Genomic DNA, 13,444 nt, shown 5'->3' on the forward strand with positions numbered 1-13,444 from the left:
AAGTAAATCCCCTTTCTGTGGGAAACACTAATTCTTTGGAGAATCCTTCTTCTTCTTCTATGGTTAAGTTCCAGTCAGATGTGCAGATTTGTGTGACTTCAGTTCTTTGATGTTATAACTTTTCTGGTTCTACGTGAGTGGCAGAAAGCGGGATGTTGTATGGCTTTCATTTGAACATTCTGAGAACCAAAATAGCTAATGTAATAAAAACACCTGGTTTTATTCCAACCCTGCGTGTAGCATATAGGCCTGTATATGTGTTTTACTTTCATGATTGCACTACAGGGCTCTTAACACACACTTGACCCTGAGACACATGTAAAGAAGGAGAATAAGTGGTAACCCAATCGTGTAACCAATAAAAAATATGACCTTGTTATCAAACAATGAGCATTTTATAAAGGCTTGATTATAGCTAAGCAATTTGCATCTGGAATAGAGTAAATTGAATCTATGAAATAATTGTTGCTCTACTCATTAAGAAAGTGCATGATTTTTCAGTTTAAATGTAACTGTGGAGCTAATGCCTAGTGTTAACTCTGGATTTACGTTTACTTATAATTTTTTTCACTTTATATATTAATAAATATAATCAAGTGCTTAGACCATATCTTAGTAACAATAGTGCTCCTTTCACCTACCTGACAAATTTTATGTAGGCACAATATTTAAAGATTTTTTTTTTTTTTTAAGTTTTAAAAATGTGTATGAATAATGTAATACTTGAATAAAACTAAAAAAAAAAGAAAAGAAAAAAAAGTAAAATAATGGAAACATAACTGAATATCCAGTTCCAAAAAATGCGAAAATCATGTCCTAAAACTGCATGTCCTCTGAAATTTAGTGTGTGTCTCAACATTCCACTACCACCATTTAATAAAATCATTAGTATAGCGATTTATTAACAATTATTTGTTTTAATAGTTATATATTTCCACACAAAAATTAATAAATTTTACTATATGAATATGTCATATATGTTTTTTAGCTGTTATCATAAATCCTTTGCTGCCAGGTCATGGCTGAGATGATAAACACAATAAGATTTTAACAACAGAGTTTTTGACGTAGATGTGACAGCATTAAATTTGTGTCAGTTTTTAACTTCGGTGCTTAGGATTGAGTTAACGTAACGTCTTGTCGATATTGAAATGCCAATGGTGTATTGATTGAATGAATGAGTGGGCAATGGGAGTCCTCCAAGGGAACCCACTAACCTTGAACATCCGCTATGTTTTTAATTATGTCGAACCTGATCCCGGTTGGATGCGAGTAATCTAACCACTCAATCACCATGGCTTAACTTATTTATATTTTTATATTATTATAAATGCATGAATTGATACAAGTTTATATGCAGTAGATTTTTAAAGAGAGTTAGAATCCAAACATTTTACCTTACACGAAATATTTTGCCAAAAATTTGGACTTTTTTAAAAAAAATCATTATGCTTAAAAAAATTTTAAAATTGTATGATTATAGTTTTGTTTCAAAATCCTTGTTGCTGTATTGTGTTTATAGGTTATTCATTTATCAGAAGACTTCACCGATGAGTTACTTTTGTCACTTAAAGGCAAAAGTGAAGAAAATCAGTATGTTGGGAGATGTTTCCTTAACATAGCTAGTAGAATGAAAAGTGTTTACAGCGAATACACTGTTAATCACGACAATGTATCGACGTTGCTTGAAAAGGTAATTTTTTTTTCAAATTTGTAGCCAATTTAACAAAGTTAAAATAGATATATTGCTGGAAAATTGTAGTTTTGTAATGTAGAGGAATTAAATGCATGCTCTAGAAAAGTGTAGTTTAATGTGTGGCAGGTTGTTGCATATTGTGTGATACATAAACATTATTTTTACAAATTTAAAACCATCTAGTGAAAAAAAATCCTTGCCAGTAAATGCATGTTACTTGACCTTAACATAGACAAGTATACAAGTATACAAGTATACATGATGGCATTTTTTTAATCTACTTTACAAATCATCCTACCTAGATCATCTCTAGTACCAAAATTTATATATAGGTAATTAATTTTAGAATGAATGACTTTCAGATATTGATTACTTTTAAATTTTCGATAATACATGTCATGGAAATGAGATATATGGATAACATTAGGTACACTTTTGCGCCTGGTATTCAGAGAATACATGGGACCTATACCCGCAACAATCTTAGGTGCCACGGTGTCTGGTTTAGTCGTGTTTGAGGCCATCTTGGCTCTGCACGGCCCAGCCGTTCATGTGCAGTGCTGCCGTGCTGCCGTGCTGCCGTGCTGCCGTGCTGCCAGGCAGGTACGGGAACCCAGCTAACTGCTAGACCCTGTGCTGGTAGAGTAGCGTCATTTCCTAACAAACTTCATTGTATTAATATTCTTTTAAGTAAAAATTGTGGATATAAGACTACTTAGTATGAAATAATTAATCCAATGTACTGAGATATGTATTTAATAATATTATTTTTATTTATTTATTTATTTATTTATAAATTGTGACATGCACACCAACACTCTGAGAAGAGATTACAGGGGTGTGCACGGTACAAAAAAACAAACACAATACGCAATGGACACCACAGATAAAGGACACAAAACAAAAAAAAATTAATAAACAAAAAAAATATTAATAAATACAAAAATACAGAAAATTAGTGAATTTAGAATACACAGTTAATTGAATTGGCTGCAAGTGCTACTAAAATAATTTATTAATTGGTTAAGCTTGTTACTATTGGGTCTAAACTATTATAATTGCTTATTAATCTAAAAATAATATCATTTTTTTCTCTTGATTGTACAGAAAGTAGACGTATGTCGACTATGATACTGGGGATACAATAAACAAATATAATTTATTCTTATATATATTTGCATAAAGCACAATTTGTATAATCCAGTAATCTGTAAGTAAAAAAAAGTAAAAACATTTTCCACTGCCTAGTTTTAAATCATGTTCCTTTGGCTTATTAACTGCACTCTATTACTACTGTGCTATAAATCCTAACAGAGGATTGTCTAGAGAATATGTATTATAATTGTTGTAATACCAGTACCTGTAGGTTTTTTAAAACTTGAAATTACTCTTTACTATGACTATTTTAGTTTACCAGATATATTGAGGGTAGTTTCTCTATCATAAGGTTCCATTTGGCACACCATTACGTTTGATGTGACACGGTGGCAACCCCAGGGCTCCGGTCATTGACCCGCAGCTTGTACTACATCCTGAGTCCTGCACCAGAACGGCCATAAGCACACTACTTATTTTAAAGAAACTAAGAGAGACAGGTATGCCAATATTGGTGTGATTTCCTCTCTTCATCTCCTTCTCCAGTTCAATATCTCCAATGTTTTAATTCAACATAAATCTCGCACCTGATTAAGAAACAAGAATGTTTAGTTAAGCTTGCAGAGGAAGTAACAAAAATTTAATGAAGTACTTATAGCTCACATTAAATGATGTCTTATCCGCTATTTTCAGTAGCTCTTTTCTGGTGGCTTTCTTCAAGCTCTTAACAATTTTATTTATGCTCTTTTAACGTTAGTTTTAATTATATTTCTTAATTTTACGGTGTCATTTGTAAGATACGGATATTCCAAGCATTTGATATGGAATAACTGTGGAATTAACCATGTTTTGTAAAATACTTATACTGATCTCATGTATTAGATATGGATATTTCAAGTATTTTTGTTTGGAATAACTGTATAATTATGAATGTTTATACAAGAGATTTTTGACTGTTGTATAATATATATATTTTTTTCAGTATGATTCAGATCCTGCCATCAAGACCGTACTTGACAAAGGACTTGAGACATTGCGTTACCAGATTTCTTGTTTTGATATGGGTTCTATACTCATAAAGCCTGTGCAAAGAGTACTCAAATACCCCCTAATTGTTAACGAATTAATCAAAGTAAGTATTTCTTAATTTTTAAATTTTGGAAGTAGATATAAGAAATTAAATATGAAATCAATTAAAATATTTAAATTTAATCAAATTACTGAAGATGTTAGTGCTGTTATAATTGGTTTTTATTCATGGTTGCTACAGGACTAGAAAACCGGGATAAGTCAGGAAATTAAAAATGTTGAGGGAATTCTGGGGAATGTCAGGGAAATCACACCATATTTCTGGAATTTAGTTTTGTACTAACAAAAGTGAAACGGAAAATCCCGCTTTCATTGACGTTTAGACACCTCAAGAAAATTTGGAAACATTTACGATCACAAAATTTGGTTGATTTTCCTTCTATTCGTGTATTCTCAGGCTTTATTCTGTAAACAAGTAGTTTAACAAGGAAAAAAAAGTATTTACACATGCTTACATACATGTTTTGTAACTCAATAGTTTCAGGAGAATCTATAGTAATCATTTGCAAAATGTATTTTGATCTCAAACTGCGTTAATTTTTTACGCAGCCATTTATTTTGATGGGCGTGAGTCGTCAATAAATAATTCAACACGGAATTTATTTACAATAATTCTGGAGATTGCCAGTTTCTGCGTATTAATAAAGTTACGAATAGTTAGGTTTTAAGTGTTAATTTTAAACAAAATGTATAAACAAATTCGTAATGTGATTTAAATTACAAATGATGAAAACTATAATTATTTATTTCGTGTTTATTTGAGGTGGCCAGTTTCATAAGTTGAGGTCACCTGATTTTAAATGCTAGTTTCACGAGTCACTCACTTCATACAGACGCCCTTGAAGATTTGTTAATTATGATCATGACACACATTTCATTGCATATTATGTTGTTTTTTTTTTTAGTGTTTAATTTCTGAATGGTTCCCGATATTTTCCCCCCTACCGGCATCACACGTGCAGTCTGGTTATTCGCTTCATATAATACTTTTAAATAATGAATATGTTTGCAATTCCATTTTTCTGTGTTTCAGTACACAGAGGAAAATCATGAAGACAGGTGTGATTTGATAAAAGCTGCTTCAGCAATGATGGATGTTGCAAAGGACATAAACGAAAATAAGCGTAGAAAAGACATAGGTGAGATATTATTTTATAAACTACCTTTGTTAATGTTAACTTGAGTTAAAAAAGTAATTCTCCATTAAAAGTGACTAGAGGCTCTCATGGCCATTTGAAGTGGAAAATTTGGCATTTAGAAACACCTGTGCTACAGGGCATGCATGACTGATACAGGGTGTGTTGTTATCAGAGCCACTGAGTGTTTATAAGTGGGCTGTAGTGACAATGCTTTGTACCTCGATACCATTGTTTTTATCAGCCTCAGTGCTTCTCGCGAGTCATCTTGAACATGGAAATTGGGCGCGAGGGTGCAATAAGTTATCCTTCATTCTGTATTTTCACAGTGAAATTTAGTAAGGAGTGTAACTGATTTAAAGAGTATTTGGGATTCCACTTTAGGAAAAATTGTACATTTCAAGACACATTTTGAAATATGTCACATTGAGGGTTCACTCGCAAAAAATATATGCTTGGCCTGTCAACAAACACCCTGTACTCCATGCAGAGCAGGCTTGCATGGAGCGGCTTTCAGTCTGCTCTCGAAATATTAAGCAGGATTGTAGGGTCCGTTTCATTAACTATAGGGTCTGTTGGTGTGGGTTCAACTTCTTCCTTTCCATATCCTGAATCAGGATTACAAGCCTCTTTTTCATTATCATAGTTGTAATAATCCAACACTTTGTTAGACATGTCAGTGACATTATTATGATAAATTTTAGGTTAGCATGCATAATCAATTTTTATTGGTTGACTCAATTGCTGGGTTCTCTGCATTGCTTGCCATTGCGGGCTTTGGTCAGGAGTTGATCAACTATCATGCTGGTAGTGACTAGCAGTCGATGCCAGAGTCCTTGTAAGTCTGTGCCTCGTGCAGTGGAGGCGGTAAGTGGTACAGCTCACACTGCAGGAAACTGTGCAAGATGTACCAGAAAGTGTTGCCCCTTCTTGGATCATGTAGTGCCGGAGTTCATCACACTCCTTGTCCTGGAGTTGACACATATCAGCTCGCAGGAGAGGGATGAGATGCCTGGTTTGGCGTGTACGATCTCTGTCGTGGCAGCAGGTTTAAGCTCTTTTAAAGTATTGGGAAATTTGCTGTCCGGGCATTTGAGAACCATTTTTAACCGTAAAATAATTTGTGAGCAATCATTAGTTTTTATATGTTTCCTAGGCTAATGATTCCACTCAAAAGGTGGTTGAAACATCCTTGTGATCACTTGGTCTTCTTCCCCAGCTATACTGACTTCCTTTATGACAATCCTGTGTTGGCTAAAGAAACCTTGTATATTTGCACACTTCATGACTGCCAGCAGATGACTGAGCCAATATTAACACTCTTGTCCCTTGGGTTTGTCAGTATCATTGCAAATGCCTGTGTGGGCGCTGGTGTTGGCAGAGAGAACGCTTTCGTTTTGGCAAATCACATCAAACATAAAAAGCATTGCCAAATCCTTAAAATTTTTCTGACTCAGAAAAAGTTCACTCTGCTTGCCATATAAGATTCTTGGGAATTTGCATACATGTTATAAGCGATTAAATAAGATCCATTCTTCGAGTTTGTGTACAAATTTATATAAGGCTAACTTTTTGAGTTAAGAAATATTGTTTTAATTTTTAGATTGCAGTGGACAAATCTTAGTTTTTCAGAAAACATTTCATCATGTCTTAGTGATTAGAGGTAGACTGTTATGTATAGTTTTTTTTTCTATTGAGATGCTTGAACTTATGCTCCAGCTCTTGTGCTTAGCCTGTGGCAAACTTTGGTACAGTTCGAGAGAACAGGACCTAAATGCTAGATCTATGTTAATTCTCCATGAACCTAAGCAAACGATTGTGTTGGGGGGAGGGGAGAGAACTATCCCTCCAGTAAAAAATCAATAACATGGAGGCAATATTTGTCTCATTGGTACACACAAATTGAAATCACTTGAGGGGATTGTGCAAGGTGAGGTGTGAAGGGGGTGGAGTATAATTTACACTAATTGGAATTGATGTGCTGAGAAACTAACTATAATTGAGATTGATGAGAACTTTATTGACACTTATTGATATGGTGAAGGGGGCAGAGGGAGGTGTCTAATTGAATAGTTACCCCGAATATGGATCTAAACCACAAATCCTACATTTTTTGGAAAAAAATTATGCTACAGTGAGATTTGTTTTCACTGGAATGCCAGCTTTTCAACAACACAAAATAAATTCTCACGCAGAAAATTGGGCTTTGTACATTAGTTGAATATTTAAATCACTATTCAACTAAAAACACAGTTTTCTCATTTTTGTCAGTTGGATCTCTATTTCAGATAGCTAATATATTATAATTATGATTTTTTTTTAATTATATCTTTGTGTGTTCCAGAACTGCTACAGTTCCCCTACTAACAATGTTACTTTTTTCCTTACATTCTCTTCAAATTGTTTCAACGAATGCCATCATTTCATAAATTCGTCGTTGCACTGACATCCAGTTTGTAAATTATATTACAGTTTTGATTAAAGTTGCTGTTATGGCAGGTTTTTGTAATGTATTTTATCATAATGTTAAAAAATAACTCACCTTGTTAGTCTGCTACTTTGATTGCTTTAATGACTGTAGTGATGATATTGCTTTAAGGGAAACATATTTTTAAATGGGATTTCGTAAGTCAATGTTTTATTTTTCAGTGATAAAATATTTAGAAGACAACCCATTAACTATTTCTAGTCGTATATCAAGGATGACATTGCATTCTGTAGCCAAAAAGTCTAATCGCATTGGTGCTCTGTTATCCTCATCACTTGGAATAAAAACTGGGGTAAGTGTTTTATTTATTTTTGCACTAGTACTACATAAAAAATTGAGTGATGTGCTGACACTCATATTTCTTTGTTTGTCATTTTTCTGTCAATTTACAGAATAAGTAAACATATTTGGTTACATAAATTAAAAACAACATAGAAAAATTGTATTTCTCCGTCTCATTATTCAAAGACAAGATAGTGAAACGGACTCTCATAAAGGACCTTGCCTCTAGAATGTACAGGGCTAAAAGGGGGACTAAGCCATAGGAATACAACTCTTAAATTAGTGACTGGCCGGCACCGAACTGAAGTTTGTCATGGCAAGAAAGTGGGGAAAGTTAAACTTGTGACGGTCCACAGGCAAAAGCTACATTAAGGCCAGAATAAATTTAGAAGAGGTAGGCTGGAACGTTAATCTGTAAAAATAAGAAAAGAGCCGCAGTAACATATTACTTTCCGAGCATATTGGAATACGTCACTTCCGGCGGCCATCTTGGATGACGTCACTTCTGGCGGCCATCTTGGATTTCGTCACTTCCGGCGGTCATCTAGGATGACGTCGACGGTGTTGACACTGCTGATTTCGATGGCGTGCGGCGAACCGCAAGCTCCATCAGCAGAATTTTCTAGAAAACAAAATGGCGGAATCCAAGATGGCCGCCGGAAGAGACGTGATCCAATATGGCCGCCGCAGATCCCCGGATCCCCCGCCACCTGCCACTGTCCCAGAACGAACCATAATTACCTACTAGTGATGAAATCCAAGATGGCTGCCGGAAGTGATGAAATCCAAGATGGACGTCTCGAATCCCTGAATCCCCCGCCCCCAGCCCCTGTCCCAGAACATACCAAACCTACCTACTTATATTTTTTGTTTTGATATTACATTTTATTTGATGAAGGTATTGTGCCACTTGTAACTTTATAGCTTTCTGCATTATATTGCATGTTGTTAGTTTAATAATGCATGGATTGTCGGGAGATCTGCGGTATTTGGTTATAATGTATAATGTTTCAGGCCAGAGATGAGCTGTATGATGAACAAGAAAGTTTGTTTTACAATCTTGACAAGATGGTAAGGTCATTTCTGAAGAATGCTGAAACATTCGTCGCATCCTTGCAGGAGACATTCTTCATTAAAGGCCTCATAGTAGAAAATATTGTATCACTATATGATGAAGATACAACAACTGAAGTAGACATGTACTGCAAGATTGTAAAAAACATCTCCTCTCAGTTCTTGAATGAGTTTGTAAGTTTTATAACAGACTTAACTGTAAGTTTTTATCATTAGAGCATTGTGTTAAGTAAGTTTAAGTGTTAGCGGGGAAGGAGGGGGGTTGTAGCAATTGAGTTTGGTTTAATGCAGCAGCCAATTAAAACATTTTATTTACAACTCTTTTATATATGTCTATATATATGTATATATATATGTTTTCTCTTGAGTTACTGATGTTAGCAAGACATAAGTTATATAACGGCATAGGTGGTAATTAGTTTATATCTTCCTTATATGTTGTTAGTTTTATAGTAACTTTGTACATGTTTTAAAATGTTTCTAACAGTCCCTTTGAAGTAATGTTTACAGAATATAAGGCAATACCTATCACCTTGCTGCAATTACCAACTAGAAGTGTGCACTTTTCAAAAATTTCCAGCTATCTCCTCCTTGATTTTTCTTCTGTTGTAAATATTTTTCACTGAGTGTGTTCTTACCCCTTAATAGCATGTGGTTTGCTCTACCTACTGTGGGAGAATTAGCATATTTGCGCTAGTGGTACTCTATCAGGCTTGGGCATTCCTGGGTGAGATAATCTCCAAAGTCCCATAACAGGAAGTGGGGTGGACTGTCATGTTGCCAAACATAAATGCTAGCAGGTAAACATTCCAGGAAAAAAGGTCATTTATCCTCTCCTTGCTGTTGTTCACACACATCACAGCTGTCTTGTGTTTCCTCTCCGCTGCTAGACAAGCCAGGCTGGGGCTTTCAGAGCAAGTGTTCACACAAGCCTGACTAGTTTGTAGTTATAAAAAATTTATTTTTCAATCACCATAACAAAATACACACTAAAAATATTGTGATCACAAAGTAACTAATTTAACATTACAGGTCTTCACTCTATCCAAAAATGTAAATATTATACACTTGTATATACTTTGTAGAAAAGTGAATAGTTATGATGAATGTTACAGTTGTTTGAGTCTTTTTGGCATAAACCAAGATGGCGGAATCGAAGATGGCCACCGAGGTCAAGGTCTAAGGGCCCCTCCAGAGGCTTATTGGAGGCTTGACAACGGAGAATTTAAGCCCCAATGGGGAATTTTTGTTCTTTAAAAGGAAAAATATATTTTGAGGCATTTTGAATTTCAAATTTTTAAATTTTTTTGCAAGTTTTTCCTTTAAAATGTTTGTTGATTTTTTTGGAAAATGTTGAGTAATTTTTGGCAAATTTTGAAGGTAAAGGTCAAAGGTCAAGGTCATCCAAGATGGCCACCATTACATCACAATCCTGCATGGCAGTCGGTACCATGGCACTACACCCTGAACCTTGCCACCAGAAATACTTTTATATACTTAAAATTTAGGAATATGGGCTGTATTTTACTGTATATATTTGTTTTTATTGCTTTTTTGTGTACACATATTTACCTTTAATTTGTTTAAGTGTATTTAAAACCTTACAAATGATAAAATGTAAAATTTAATATAATAGTATACCTACATATGTACCTATCCAATAAACAATAAGTTAGTCTTTTGGATAGGTTGTTACAGAACAGTTATTTTTTCCACATGTGTGTTGTATACTTTCAGAAAAGAACATTTGAGAGCAGAGTCTCAATTCCACTATCTATGTTGCTTAAGTGTTTTGAAGGCCCATGGAAATTGGTGCAAAAACGCTATGACAAACTTCTTGACTATGAGGCTTTTTTTTCCAGAATGGATAAAACTAAAGACAATCGACAGGTATGTAAAAATTATGTGTGTAATTAATATGTCGGTACATTAATTAGATTTTGCTTTTCACTGTCTTAAATATTTAATTTAAAAAGTTCTTTATAGTTGATTATTTGGGTGTTAACAGGAAGCAAAATTTACAGTGACATATGAGATTAAAATTTTGCTATTTGAAGTTCTGTTACATTGCAGTACCTCCAAGATATTGGGTCTAAATGTTTTGGTAGCTGGCTACAAAGAACAAGTGTGTCGGGGACTCAGGTCACCTTGACATAAATTTTAATGATGTATGCAAATTTACAAGTAATTTTTTATAACAATTTATGTATAATTATAGTCCTGACTAGTATATATTATTTTCTCCTGTGCCTTGGTCCTGGGTGTGGTGTTGTTTCGGGTACACCATCTTGGAAAGTGACATCATGGTTGTAGACAAATTTGGCCAGTTCGAGGCCAGTCCCATACTTCGGGGGCATCACGTCTTAGTGGAAGCAGTGCATAAGCATCTTGGAAAAGTCCAGTACCACGAACCTGGCGATGATCAGTCGATCGTGTGCCAGGTGGATCAAGGTCAGATCTTTGCTGTAAACTGTGCGATCGAGGAACCTCGGCTTTGCCACCAGCTTCTTCGTCCGCTTCTCACAACAGACGAGCTCCCTCTTCTGGCACTTGTGCTTTTTTTCCACAAGCTTGCCAAAGTTAAAGTTGTTAGCAAACTTGAAGAATTCCTTCTCGAAGTCATTCTGGCCGACTGATGTTTGGTGATGTTGACGTCGATGAAGGTCTTCAGCTGGGAAGGACACAGCACACCCTCAGCTTCAGGACATGCTGGATCGCCTGCGTGAGGTTTCAGAAGTGTACAATGTTCTTTGCCTTGGCTTCAATCTGTGTCATCAGTTTGGTCTGGTGGGAACCTGGAGCACACTGGACGTGCAGAAAAGGCACGTTCCTGTGGGCTTCTCTGAGCTCTTGTGGGCACACCACTCTGCTCCGTTGAGAATTATCTCATAGCAATGTTAGACGTGCTTCTTTTTCTTCTTCAGTTTTATTTCTCCACGTCATCTTTTGTCTTTGAGAGATGATGCGGGATCGCGAAAATTCTCTCTTATGATTTGACATTTTTTTCTCTTTATATTTTCACTTTTCACACTTCACTATTCATTTTTAATTTTCTACTTTTCACTTTATATTTTACAATTTTTCACTTTTTCTTTTATCTGTACCCTTTTGTTTATAAAATGTCTACTGATGTATACGCGTCACACTTTGCCTTATTAGTGTCTGAAGCCATCCCCACCATCCACACACAATGGTCCTCGAACATTCCAGAACATTTTTGATCCTTCCAGTCCAGTTAATTCTAGAACATTCGAGAACATTCTAGTACATTCTCACTCATTTGAGTACAATCATTGATGGGTGTTTAGTGGTCGGTGGTCAATTCGCATGCCCATCACACACACCAGACTGTAGAAATCCCGAACATTATAGGAGATTCCGAACATTGGTCAAAATGTATGAAAATGCCCGCACACCACCACAGCTACCGACACGAGGCCACCGTGGAAGACTCTGGACTACTACCACTCATAAACGCCAGTGCTCTCCGGTGGGAGTTGTGGCTGCAAGGTGAAATATACGATCACACACGTCTATTTATATGTATTATAATTTTTAAATGTTAATTTTGGATTCTCATTTCAGTCAGTCGCATGCCAGTCTACTTTTAGAATTCAGTGTGGGCCCTCACTTCATAATCGTGATGAAAATATTTTTGGCTTACTGATTTGATGGTTTTCATTGCCATGTTTAGCTATGTCAAAAGTATTTGTGTGTTTCAGGGAACAATAAACATAATGAAGAACACTTTCATTGCACTTAACAACCAATTAACAGAAGAGTTGCCGCTGTTAATAACACTTGCTTGTGAAGTGTTTTCTGAATGTGTGAAAGCATTTGTTTTGGCAAGGAAACTGCTCATGGGAAAAATAACTAAACAGTATCTGGCACTGTTTTCTGAGGTGTGTACTGACATTAATTAAATTAGTTTTTATATATTTTTATAGTTTATGAAAGTGGCACCTTGACCTCACCCAGTTTGTTGTGTTTGTTACTTGAATAATCATGACAGTATTTTTACTCATCAGTTTTATAGACACATGACTAAGCAACCATAACATTTTATGGTTTTTGCATATTTTTGTCAGATATATGCTACATGTTGACGTCGTCCGGGCCTGCGGCCCCCTTTGAGCCCGATATGCCACCGCCCAAACACCACCATCTGTTCAAACCTCCCGCTTGTGCGTGCGTGTGTGCGTGTGTTGCGAACTACAGCAAGAGGTCACTTAGCTGCAGTGCGCCGCACCCCTAATTGGTATTAATAATTATTGTAACCCTTTTCTTTTCGCCCCAAAATAGTATCACGATGGCTATGTATGTGAGTGTCTTTTGTTTAGTTAAATCATGATGTTTTATAATTCAATACGTGCAAATACGGACAAGGACGCTCCCTAGCGGGCGGCGGAGGAACTAGCACGTAACTTGATTTAAACTGTTTTCTATCATTTAGGTAATTATTACAGACGGTCTGGGTATGGATGTGATGTACTTATTTTTGTAAAAGAGTTTATGTTATTTTTTATAATAACCCGGGGCATGCCATAGCTAAGTTGTAACGGTAATTGTGTTCGGTGCGAAGGG

General features: G+C 35.6%; 1 protein-coding gene across 3 annotated transcripts in view; it reads left to right on the plus strand.

Annotated features, from left to right (window-relative positions):
* The window catches only part of LOC134529868 (dynamin-binding protein-like), a 40,900-nt gene that overhangs the window by 12,053 nt on the left and 15,403 nt on the right, over positions 1–13,444 (plus strand). Inside the window, exons 7-13 of one of the 3 annotated variants that reach the window (XM_063364392.1) lie at positions 1,523–1,693; positions 3,774–3,923; positions 4,914–5,019; positions 7,666–7,796; positions 8,801–9,034; positions 10,598–10,750; positions 12,583–12,762. In XM_063364392.1, the coding sequence (XP_063220462.1) occupies positions 1,523–1,693; positions 3,774–3,923; positions 4,914–5,019; positions 7,666–7,796; positions 8,801–9,034; positions 10,598–10,750; positions 12,583–12,762 (1,125 nt within the window). Of the gene's footprint in view, positions 1–1,522; positions 1,694–3,143; positions 3,292–3,773; positions 3,924–4,913; positions 5,020–7,665; positions 7,797–8,800; positions 9,035–10,597; positions 10,751–12,582; positions 12,763–13,444 lie in introns of those variants that run through there. The other 2 variants (XM_063364393.1, XR_010074725.1) reach the window with 2 other exon arrangements.

This window comes from Bacillus rossius, chromosome 2 (assembly GCF_032445375.1).
Source record: "Bacillus rossius redtenbacheri isolate Brsri chromosome 2, Brsri_v3, whole genome shotgun sequence".
In the NCBI taxonomy this organism is placed as follows: domain Eukaryota; kingdom Metazoa; phylum Arthropoda; class Insecta; order Phasmatodea; family Bacillidae; genus Bacillus; species Bacillus rossius.